This window comes from Macrobrachium nipponense, chromosome 19 (assembly GCF_015104395.2).
Source record: "Macrobrachium nipponense isolate FS-2020 chromosome 19, ASM1510439v2, whole genome shotgun sequence".
NCBI lineage: Eukaryota > Metazoa > Arthropoda > Malacostraca > Decapoda > Palaemonidae > Macrobrachium > Macrobrachium nipponense.
Window position 1 is genome coordinate 51,742,206 of NC_061088.1, and position 12,163 is coordinate 51,754,368.

At 39.1% G+C, this 12,163-nt stretch overlaps 1 protein-coding gene across 17 annotated transcripts in view; it reads right to left on the minus strand.

Annotated features, from left to right (window-relative positions):
• The window catches only part of LOC135216899 (serine/arginine repetitive matrix protein 2-like), a 622,749-nt gene that overhangs the window by 132,284 nt on the left and 478,302 nt on the right, over window positions 1-12,163 (minus strand). For all 17 annotated transcript variants that reach the window (XR_010314960.1, XR_010314975.1, XR_010314977.1 and 14 more), the window contains one exon: window positions 11,824-11,933. Coding sequence is in view for 1 of the 17 variants with exons in the window: in XM_064252445.1 (XP_064108515.1) it covers window positions 11,824-11,933 (110 nt within the window). In the remaining 16 variants the exon portion in view is untranslated. The remainder of the gene's footprint in view (window positions 1-11,823; window positions 11,934-12,163) is intronic.

Consider the following 12,163-nt stretch of genomic DNA (forward strand, 5'->3'; position numbering starts at 1 on the left):
TAAAAATATCTCTATGATAAAATGATAAAAGTGAAACTAAAAGGCATAAAAATGATAAATACATAAACAGCTTGTACGTATAGTACAACAGTAATATTATTCAAAAGAAAAAGCAGAAGATCCAAACGACACTTAGCATGTTTGTCAAACGAACACAAAAGCCCGCCTCATCCAGCATCGAAGCCACCCCCTCCCCTACATGGGCCAGCGCAGTAACCACCCCTTCCCCATCCCCTGCCTCGCCTGACTTAACAGCTGATCTTTCTTTCGACCGTGCGTATGATAAAAGTGAAACTAAAAGGCATAAAAATGATAAATACATAAACAGCTTGTACGTATAGTACAACAGTAATATTATTCAACAGAAAAAGTATGATAAAAGTGAAACTAAAAGGCATAAAAATTATAAATAAACAGCTTGTATATACATATGTACAGTAATATTATTCAACAGAAAAGCATGATAAAATTATAAAAGTGAAACTAAAAGGCATAAAAATGATAAATAAACAGCTTGTATATACACAATAATATTATTCAACAGAAAAAGTTACTTAAAAATGCAACACATTCATATCATATGTCCTCGAGTACAGTATAATCTTCCACTTTAACAGAGTACTTATAATCCACGTGTCGGCCATTTTGGCTGGTATTTTCGACTAACGACCATTCTGACATACGACCTGTTGGTCGGAACGGATCTAGGTCGTAACTCGGATGGTAACTGTACAGGCAATCTGCGGCTGTTGGCAGGGGTTCTGTTCCAACAGCGTGTCGAGCAAAAATCACAGATAACCCAAAATTGGCAATTTTTGGCGCTTATCACCGCTGCTAACCAGGTATCGACGCCTCTGTTAGGTAGTGTCGGCGCCAATACCCGATTATCGGCATTGATAAGCAGAAATCGCTAGACAAGTGCCAAAAAACAACACTGATAACCAGGGACAGCCTGTACTTAAAACTCCTCTAAAAATGTTAAGAACTGCCTATTTTTATAGTTCAAACATAAAAAACCCTCTAAAAATCTTTAACCTGAGTACTATTTTAATAGTTTTATCACAAAAACTGCATTGTCATGAAAATATGAAAATAAAGTAATTAATGAGTATATCTAGGTGAAAAATCCTTAAAATATGCAAATTTCCCATAATATTGTATATGTTACAGAGAAACCCGCAAATTCGTGTATCGGCGAATTGTGAGCCCACAAATCCAGGGGGGCTTACTGTATTGTGTGATGGCTAAGGTCATTATTACACTATCTACTGAGGACAGTAAGTACCTAGTTTTAAGTTTCCTATGGAATAGTATTTCCTAGCAATAGTCACCAGTCCCATGTTCAAATAGAATTCAGTTTTGCTCCCTGGGCAGTGCCAACAGTGTGTATCTCAATAAAAATGGTACTGCACCACAATAGCATAAGGCCATAAAAAAGCCAGATAATAACCAGTCCCATTGCAGCTACTAGGGAACAGTAATTAGGAAAACAAATTAGGATAAAAATTGTGTAAACTGAAATGACATGTTCCATAACCTAGTAGTATGTACAGGCGGTCCCCGGGTTACGACGGTTCCGGCTTACGACGTTCCGAGGTTACGACGCTTTTTCTTAAATAATCAATGGAAAAATCCGTCCTGGGTTACGACGCTTGTTCCGAGGTTACGACGCTGACGCTTCCGACGCTCTGAGTTAACGACGCTTTTTTAAAAATTTTAAAAACGCATACTATGATAAAAATCCTTTATAGTTTAGCACAGTATATTAATAAAAATCAGTTTCTGGTTAGATTACAACAAAAATTTTGAGGTTATGATGATTTTCAACACTTTTTATGTCGTATTTTTCTATGTTTTTTAGTGACGCCTCATATGCGGAACTAGTTTCCGAGCGAATGAATACATACTAGCTTGCGGTGCGCAAAGTTTACATATAACAGTCCAAAAGCGCAAATAATGAAAAAATCATTGCTTGTTTCCAGTAATAATAACAAAACGAAGTTTCTGGTTAGATTACAACGCAAATTCCAAGTATCCAAAGAGAGACATTATCCAGTAATTTGATCAGAGAGAGAGAGAGAGAGAGAGAGAGAGAGAGAGAGAGAGAGAGAGAGAGAGGCGTCTTCTGACGCTCCGAGTTAAGGACAGAGAAGTGTTCGTTTCGTTAAACGGCCTCTGACTCATGCAGTAAATGGTTTTGGTTGATACAAATAATATAAGCCTATTTTACAGATACGTTTACTTTAATTAGTCTATATGATACGTGAATAGTAATCAACTGTTCTTGTAGCCCTCAAGATTTGGCAAAATCGAAATATCCAAAGAGAGACATTATCCAGTAGTAATTTGATCAGAGAGAGAGAGAGAGAGAGAGAGAGAGAGAGAGAAGAGAGAGAGACGCCTTGGCAACAATGGTCCCGGGGATTGACGTAACGTTTATTTTCTGAACAGATAGGACAGAGAAGTGTTCGTTTCATTAAACGGCCTCTGACTCATGGCAGGAAATGTTTTGTTGATACTAATATATAAGCCTATTTAAATATACGTTTACTTTAATTAGTCTATATGATACATAAATAGTAATCAGCTGTTCTTGTAGCCCTCAAGATTTGGCAAAATCACTCCAGGTTGTACATAAAACTTCAAGAATGTTGTGTCACCAGAGGATTACAATAGTTTTTACCTTCAAGAACCAGCATTCTTTTATGAAAATAACTCCAGGTTGTACATAAAACTACAGGAAACAACATGTAGTGTAACCAAAGGATTACAAGTAAGGTTTTTATAACTTTTTATTAGTTTAAGACATATTTCCAAGCGTCGTTCCGGCTTACGACGATTTTTGGCTTACGACGCGTCTCAAGAACGGAACCCCCGTCGTAACCCGGGGACTGCCTGTAGTTAATTAGAAGTTAACACCTATCCTATGTCATAAATATACATACCATAAATGGAAAATGGACTTTAATACTATACAGTCTGACCTCTTAAATCTGGCATTCTGTGATCCAGGAACTCCCATTAACCAGGATAATTTTGAATCAGCTGCCATTAGTTCTTGAGCGGCTATGAGGGTGGTGCAGTGCCGCGTTTCAGTTTTTGGATTTTTTTGGATTTCCGAACTGGAGCTTTCTTCATAAATACATTATAACAGTTTATTTCTAACAAAAACATTCTGTGAGACTCAAAATTATACAGCATACAAAAGAACGAAAATTTGCATGTACGTTTATACTCCTGTACCATGCGAGCATTAAAATTTCATCCAAAATGCATGATTTCATCGTATACATAGTGCATACTGCAATATGTATTTTGAGTATATTACACTAGGCTAGGTTTTCTATGACTGTCTCAGTTTTGGTAGATAACACTGATGATGCATAGGGTATTGTATCTGAATTAGCTTTTAACTAAAAAATAGGCCTAAAAGAAAAATCCATTGTTAAATTTAAATCTTCAGACACTGCATCAGGCTTACCAACCTTGACTTGTCTAAGAATTCATTACTATATCTCACAATTAACAAACACTTATTGCTGCGTCAAGACGCTGGCATAAACAGCACCAAGCACTACCATAAACAATCAAATCTAGAAACGACCGTTTGCCGATGTCAGTTACCATTACAGTTGTTGACTTGTTAAAAATTTGGTCTAGTTTTCAATGGTGACTTCCATAAATGAAAATAAAATAAATCTTTATTTAGCCTTCATGCAAAAGGAGAGGAAAGTGTTATGGAAGTATTCCAGTAAATTTATGGTTGCAGCTGTGGCTGAAGAAATGAATATGCACAGGCTGAGCAAACTCACACCTTTACTTCAATTAACTTACTGCATTTATATAAAAAGGAAATTACATTTTTAAACCCGCTCTCTTAATTTCATGAAAAAAAAAAAAAACTGAAATGCATGCATGTTTGGTTTACTTTTGCCAAATTTTTTATCTTTTAAAGCTTCATTTTTAACATGTTAGTAACAAACATATCTTACACATTGTTACCAAAAATACATGTAACATTATTTTGCTCTGATGTATATCATGTATACATACACAGGTATGTAACTATTTCTTTAAAAACTTAAAAAAAAGTGAGTTGCATTCAAGTTTTTAATTCATTTGATTTTCCCCACCAAATGAATCTCCTCCATAAATTGTCCTAGTGTGCCAAACACACGACTCATATCTTGAGGAGGCTCATGTAATGCGTGCTGTTGGTTTCCCAGGTCCCCTAAAAGCACCCTACAGTCAGCTGTGCTCCCCATCCCTTTTGGGAGGCATCAGAGAACATTAATATCTACAGAGGTGGTTTGCCGAGTGCCACTCCTAGTTGGTGATTGCAGGGGTCCAATCACCAACAAAGGTCATTTCTCACTTGCTCAGTTGATGTGGGGACTTCCCAGGCTGCTACCAACACTCCTTCAGCTGCCACTGTAGGGACCAGAGGTGGGGCCTTCCCTGGGCACAAACTTCTCCAGGGAAACCAGATATCATATCAGAGCCTGTCACTACCTTGCCAACTGAGTGGGCTCCATCATGAAGATCTGTGCTACGTTCTACAGATTGTCTATCTGAGCCGGGGTCAAAAAGACACTCAGCAGTGGTGCCTTTACCAGTTTTCCCAAATACTTAGATCTGTGCTACGTTCTACAGATTGTCTATCTGAGCCGGGGTCAAAAAGACACTCAGCAGTGGTGCCTTTACCAGTTTTCCCAAATACTTTACCCTCTGCTTGGGAACATGGTATTTTGCCTGGTTTATGAACACCCCCAGCTCTCAGCACATCACCACCTTGTCTCTGTCCTTCTGTAACTTCTGGATTGCAGTCACAGGGATAAGCCAGTTCTCCAGATACTTTCTCAGAGGTATTGCTTGTGAGTGGGCCCAGGTGGATATCTTGGAAAATCCCAGTGAAAACCAGTGGAGCTATCACAAGACCAAAGCAGCAAAGCAAAGGGTTCTGAACTGATATATAAGTAATCTGTTGGCATATGAACAACAGGTACTTCCTTGATGAATTATTTGATCGTTATGTGAAGGTGCACCTCCTGCAGATTGATGGAGACCATGAGGTCTCCCACTCTGATAGAAGCTAATACTGATTAGGCCATTTCCATAAAAAAGGAATCTGCTGCAGGAAGTCATTCACTGCTGATAGGTCCTACGACTGGCCTCCATCCCAAGAGGATTTCTTCACTAAGAACATATGGCTGTTAAAGCCCAACGACAATTCCTCCAACACTTCAATCACCCTCTACAGGAGCATGGCTATCACCTCTGACTGGAGGACCCTGTCCTTTGTCAATTCAGTCTTGTTTGCTGGGATCTGGATTGGGTTCAATGACAGAAGGGGTTTTCTCCTCCTGAGGGGAGGTCTGTAGCCCTCTATGAGAACTGTGAGTATCCAGTCTTCTGCCCTGTAGATCTGCCACATCATCTAGTGCTCCACAAGGCCCCTCTCCTACTGTGTGGAAAGTGAGGGGATGGGGGTTGTGATCTCAACTAGAGCAGCCTCTCTCCTTTGTCCTGTTTCTCCCAAGTGGATAGGAGGGCTGGGTGGACTGCATGATCCTACCTCCATTCTTGCCTCTCCAAGCAGAAGTTGGAATGTGCCCCCTGGCAATGTCTAGATTGAGAGGGGGCTCTGCAGGGGGTTGGATGTCTCTGGTCTAGGCTGCACGGTCAGCCTGTGCACGAAGCTCCTGCCTGCCCACCCCAGCTTCACCAACAATATCAGAGAGAACATGTTACCCTTAAGTCCTTCCTCTTGACCTTGACAGCCCTCTGCTGGAGGGTAATAATAGAGGAAGTTGGCGATGTTCCAGAAACTTTGCCAACTCTCCCATGGCATCTATTGGGACATAACTGAAAAGATTGGCTGTCTCTCCTTCAGGATTACATTCACCTATTCATGTGCTATCTGCCATGTAAGGCAAGTGAGACCCCTGCCCACAGGTGCTAGGAGCCCCTTCACCTCTGGCCACATGTCCACTGGGAAGGCCCACTCCCCTCCCATGAAGAAAAGCCCTCTGACAAAGGGCCAGCCAGGAAACAACCTACAAAGCTCTTTGTCAGCACAAGACTGAGACTGCTCACCTCTTGAGTAACTGGAATGTAGAACCTCGGGCTTCAAATTCTCTATGTGCAAGCCACTGCCCAACCTGCAGAGGGGCATTCCCACTGCATGGGATCCCCTCTGAAAATAACACTTTGCATGCCCGGGCATAGTTGGAGGAGGTATCTCCAGCTATGTAGCTGCTAAGGAGCACTCTCCACCAACTATTTGGCATTCACCTTCCCTGATACACCATCCAACAAGGGCATTCAGGGAGCATAACCGACTGCCTGACCTCTGGTGTGGCCCCAAGGAACTTCTTCAGGAAGGAGGGAGGGAGGGAGGCATTGACAAGGACCTTGTAGCCAGTTTGGAAATCCATGCATTTGCCTAATCAGGGTGATAATATCCTGGACTCCCTTCTCATCCTTAGAGTTCATGGCCTTGGCCTGCACAATCTCTTCCTGACTGTCCAGTCTAAGGGTCCTAGCCTGACTCCAGTTTCCCTCTAGTATTTGTACGCAAGGTGCTCCTTCACTGGCCATCTATGTTGTGGGTGTGCCCTCTCAAAGGGCATAGACTACCAATATCTTTGCATCCACTGTGTGAGAAACCAGCAAGGATCAGGTCAGTGGAAAGATCTAACATGAGTAGCCTTCCTTCACAGACAGCTCAAGTTGATCTTGACACGCTGTAGCTCCTCTGGGTCAAAGAGTCCCTTCTCCAGAGGGACAGACTCTAACTCCTGCTATATTGGGTGCTCTGCCTCATGGGGAAACACTCACCCTGCCTGTCATGTTGCCTTGATAGCTAAATCCACTCCAAAGAGTGCTTTTGCCCCAGTGATCAACACAACAAGAGTCTCCCCTTACTGCTGGACCTTCTGTATGGTCTCTCCAGGGGGACAAGTCCCTTCGATGGTGTCTCTCACTGGTGTTGGTTTTAACGGAGGAAAATGAATGATGACGCGACCAAATGCAAAAGTCTGATGTAGCTCTCCCACTGTGAGCAACAGAGTTCCCTTCCTCCCCATCCCAACTCTGCTGACCAAGTCTCTCTGGAACTTGGAGGAGAGAGAAAGAGAGGAAGCAGACAGGGGACCTCAACTGCTTATTAGGTCTAGGTCTTTCTACCTCACCAACCCTACTTATAAATATGACATGGGGGAGGCCACCTACAGGAAGCTCAAATATGTTGGTTTCTTCTCTCAAATGATGGCCAGCACTACCTTTATTTTCTCAGCCATTTCAGCCACCATCCCTTCTTGTTTCCTTTGCAATTTTTCATAGACATTCAGCTGAGGAATTAGCCATCTTTCACATTCCACACATGTAGGAGTCTAATACTTTTTTCCTTGACAGGAAATACACATTGAATAGGAACCACTGCCACTGGTAACATGAACTTATTACCAAGTTACTCTTTCCTTGAATAATGACAAGACTCAGGTTTCCTTCTGCAGTGGACATCATGAGAAAAAGGATCTCACGTGGTACACGCAATGTGAACAAGTAACACCAAAAACTCACACCAACCCCACAAACAACTCTCAGGAATAGAGACACTAGGCTACCAGCAGTAACAGCATAATTGGTAAAGGCTTCACTAAAGCACAGAATTCAGTTTTAAACAAGGGTTGAGAAAAAAAAGCAAAACCTCATCAGCACACAGCAATTGCACACAAGCAAAAACAACCATATTTGAGTTTGGTCAGAAATAATGGATTAGCTAGGCCAGTAGAGGTCATGGCAATGCCCAATGCCTACCCTTGTGACCAGGCCATTGCCGGACCACACAAAATGCCGGATGAGAGAAATCACCCTTGAAAATATCCCCTGCACATGTGCCCCTAAATAAAACATACTGCATATATGTGTGTGTGAGAGAGAGAGAGAGAGAGAGAGAGAGAGAGAGAGAGAGAGAGAGAGAGAGAGAGAGAGAGAGAGCGAGCTACTAGCCCCAGTTAGGCTGTTACACCAACAGATCAACAGATATCCATTTGCAAAAGTCAAATAATACAGTTGTATTGAGACTACTACTAATAATAATTTTAATAAAACTGTTGTTGTACTTATTGTATGCATATTATATTTAATGTATTATTGTCATATTATTACTACTACTGTATCATAATTCATATGCATGGTGATCATGCACCATTTGCATTCTAGTACAGTAGTACCTCGAACTTCGAACTTAATCCATTCCAGAAGGCTGTTCGAAGTACGATTTGTTCGAAATATGACACAAATACAGGGAATAAAGGGAATAAGGATAATTCATTCCAGCCAACCCAAAAAGTCCACGTTTTCACAATTTTTCTATTATTAATGTATTGAAAAGTTAAATTAAGAGAGTAAAGTAATGAAACAGTACGTTATATGAAGTAAAATGGTCTAAAGTTTATCTTTTCTATGTACGATTTACGAAGTGTTTGGTAAAAATGGCGCCGGCTGGCTGGGGGATGGAGGGAGGAGAGACAGGAACCCTTTGAGCAAACAGAATTGCTTGCAGTATGCAAAGGTTGATAAAATCACTTTTATTCACATATCAGGTACAAAGACAATTAAAGAAATCAATAGTGTGTGTGTCAGAGAGAGAGAGAGAGAGAGAGAGAGAGAGAGAGAGAGAGAGAGAGAGAGAGAGAGAGAGAGAGAGAGAGAGAGAGAGAGAGAGAGTTTTGGCATACAGCGTTTTTCAATTATATTCATCAGAAATTATTTCCAGGTTAGGACACATTTTCCAGGGTTATGAAGCTGATTCAACAGAAGAAATCTGACTCCGATAAGGCAAAATACTGTACTGTATATACTGGAGTAATATTAGACCTTGTAAAATTCAACCCCATTTTTTACTGCATACATTAGGATTTTAGCATATATCCCTTATAATGTTTAGTTTTGAGTCTGACAATAAGCCTAGGCTATGTTCGCAGTCTCTGCTGTAGACTAGCTTAAGATTCTGACATCTAATACTAAGAAGTTGAAAGCTTAGAATATACTTATAAATGTATAATCAGTATACCATACTCATTTCAAATAATTATTTATTGACTATAATAAACTGAAAAACAAAAGCTTTCAACCTCCTTTTGTTTACAATCATTTTGTCAACACTACCGAGTACCAAAAGCTTGCCAAGCAACCACTTTTAACTAGTGCACAGTAATCATATATTTCTATTATCTCTCTTCAGTCTTCAACCACTGAAAGTACCAAACTGTATAATAATCATTCATTTTTATTCTTTAATCTAATCTTTACCTAATAGAGATTCCAACAGCTATAATGAAACATATACTAATGACATTACGTATAACAGAAGAAGAATTCTAGAAAATATTCGCTTAGCTTCGGTGAGAGCAATCTTTGTTGTAATTAAAGTAATTTTCTATTTTATGATATTTAATTCATTTAATTCACAAATGTTTGTTTTTATTCATTAAAAGTATTGCATGACTAAGTTTTTCAATTTACAGCATCATTTTACCAAAGGAATGTAAAAACACACTATTCTTTCTGAATCGTAAAAGAAGAGAAATCAGCTGATGAAATACAAATGGTGGCTAATAGTTTGTTTACATAAGCAAAATGTAGGTTGCACTTATTATAGGCTAGAACAGGCATAAATGTTTAAACAACAAAAAAATAATAAAAGATTCTCAAATATGTAAAACAACATTTATATTTATTGCCTTTATTATAAAAAAATAAAAGTTTGTTGACTTCTGTGGAAAGAAATGCTACTTTTTTACTTTGTTGCCAAGAAATCCGAAGAATATAGCAAGCTCAGCCTAGTCACTACAGTTTGCACTTTTCCGATATAGAAGCAACATAAGAATAATAAAAGATTCTCAAATAAGTAAAATTACATTTGTATTTATTGTCTATTGTCGGGAAATCCAAAGCCTAGACTTAGCCTAGTGCCAAACTCTTGCACTTTTCCAAAATTAGCCTATACCAATGTGATGTTCAATCCCAAAATTTTAGGCCAAAAAATTAGTCTTTAAATATCAAACCTTACAAGAGTATAGTATACAGTAATCATTATTTCTAAGGATTTTTTACAATTTTTTACAATTATCCGGCTTATGACAATTTTTGGCTTACAACGCACCTAAAAATGGAACACCCATCGTAAACAGGGGATTGCCTGTATATGCAAAAACAGTTCTTTTTTATGCTGTATAGGGGGAAACACCACCATGAATCCATCGTACTCAGGTGGATCAGCCTTATTCACTCAATATTTAATTGGTAAAACAAGAACACAATCACATCTTTATGCATACGTACCATTCAAAAGATTGAAGTTTCGTCAACATAATGCCATATATGAAAGCGCCATACAAACTAAAATAAGCATGTGAAGTCTCCGTAAAATATGTTTTCTAGGCAGTTTTTAAATCCAATATGGCGTCGTCTGCCTCCGGTCCTTTTCGTAACCAGCGTGGTCCTCATGTCCTTCCCAGCGCTCATTTGAACAACATTTTGTTGCCTATATTAGTGAAAGTATGAAACTTTTTATTCCTAGGGTCATGGTTTGAACTAAAATTCATTTTTACCCTGTAATCGGTGGTTTTATCCTTACTGCCATCACAACTGAAACTCCACAGTGCTTAATTGATTGCAATTATACACATTTTGATCTTAATTCACTCCAAATTGCTCTTGAACTACGTTGCGTTTCCTGGTTCCTAAGCGCTCACTCCACAAACACAGTTGTGGGCAGCACACGACTACACTGCTTATGAGGTGCAAAGCTTTATTTCCTTAACTGTTTACTTTACTCATTATTTAGCTTAATTTTACTTTATGATACTTCAAAATGTTTATTTTAATTCATGTCTATTATCCCTTTTTTGCAACCAAATTAACCCCGAAAAATTACAGACATTTCTAAAGTCGAGCATGAATATGTAAAAAATTTACACATTTCATGAACTTATACTGCTGTTTAACTATTTATTTAAATAATTATCTAGTGCACGCTTATTCTCCTTTCTACCAAAAAATCGCAAGTTTCCTTGGATCACAGATGGACGTCGTCATTGTGCACTACTGTTGTGAAGAAAGTGCCCCAGCATCTATGGGTACAAGTGGTGTGCAGATTTAGCACATGGAATGGGAACTTTATTGACTCAAGTGAGTCCGTAAACATCAAGATGGCGTCAATCTTCTAAATTTTTGGTGTTTTAAGTAAAAATTTCAAAAGCGTCTTGGAGGTATGTTTGCACTGAGCATGGCTAGACTTTCATTAACCTCTGTTAAATCTTAAAATATGACCTTAATTTCTAACTTTGGAGAAAATACTTACTTCGAAAGGATAGTAGAGATCTCAAGCTGTTGCTCTCACCACCGATGACTCGTGACTGGTGCCCACCTCCGGTGTCAGGACGTGTTAAAGTACTTTTTCGGAGGGTGGATCGACACGTGGTCAAAACTGGATCAGCTAGTCCAGTCGGTTGATTCCCCCATTTTTTAGCTTCACAGAACATTTTCAATTAAAAGTACTACGCTATTGTATTTATAGTGTAGGCTTCAGTTCCAAAAATCCAAAACTGAAACACAGCTGGCCCAAACAAACTAATGGCAGCTGATTCAAAAGTGCTGGACCACAGTGACAGATTAAAGAGGTCAGATTGTAACATTTTTAAATATGTACATATATCAATACCACTTCAATTCATCCTTAAAAATTTCCAAATAATCACAAAGGATGACAACCCATTTCAACTACTAAGCAGTGAAATATGAAGCGACACTTACCTGTTCTTTAAGTTCCTCTAATTTCTGTTGCTTTTCCTGTTGTTGTCTTTCTCTCAGCAGCCGCAAACGCTCTTCTCTGTCTTTGTAAGACAGGCCAGAGGATTTATCATCTGAAAGAGGAAAATTACTTCAGTTACACTACTTACAAGATACATACAGTAACTCAATTACGATGTAAAAAAAAAAACTGTAATTTACACAAAACATTACAAATGTTATCCCAAATTCAGCTTCTTACAAATAAATTGAAGAAGAGCCCAACTGGTAAAACTTTAAGGTAGGAATTGATGCATTGGGCCAAACTTACCTTTCATTTGTTTGGTTCAATTGTCACTACAGT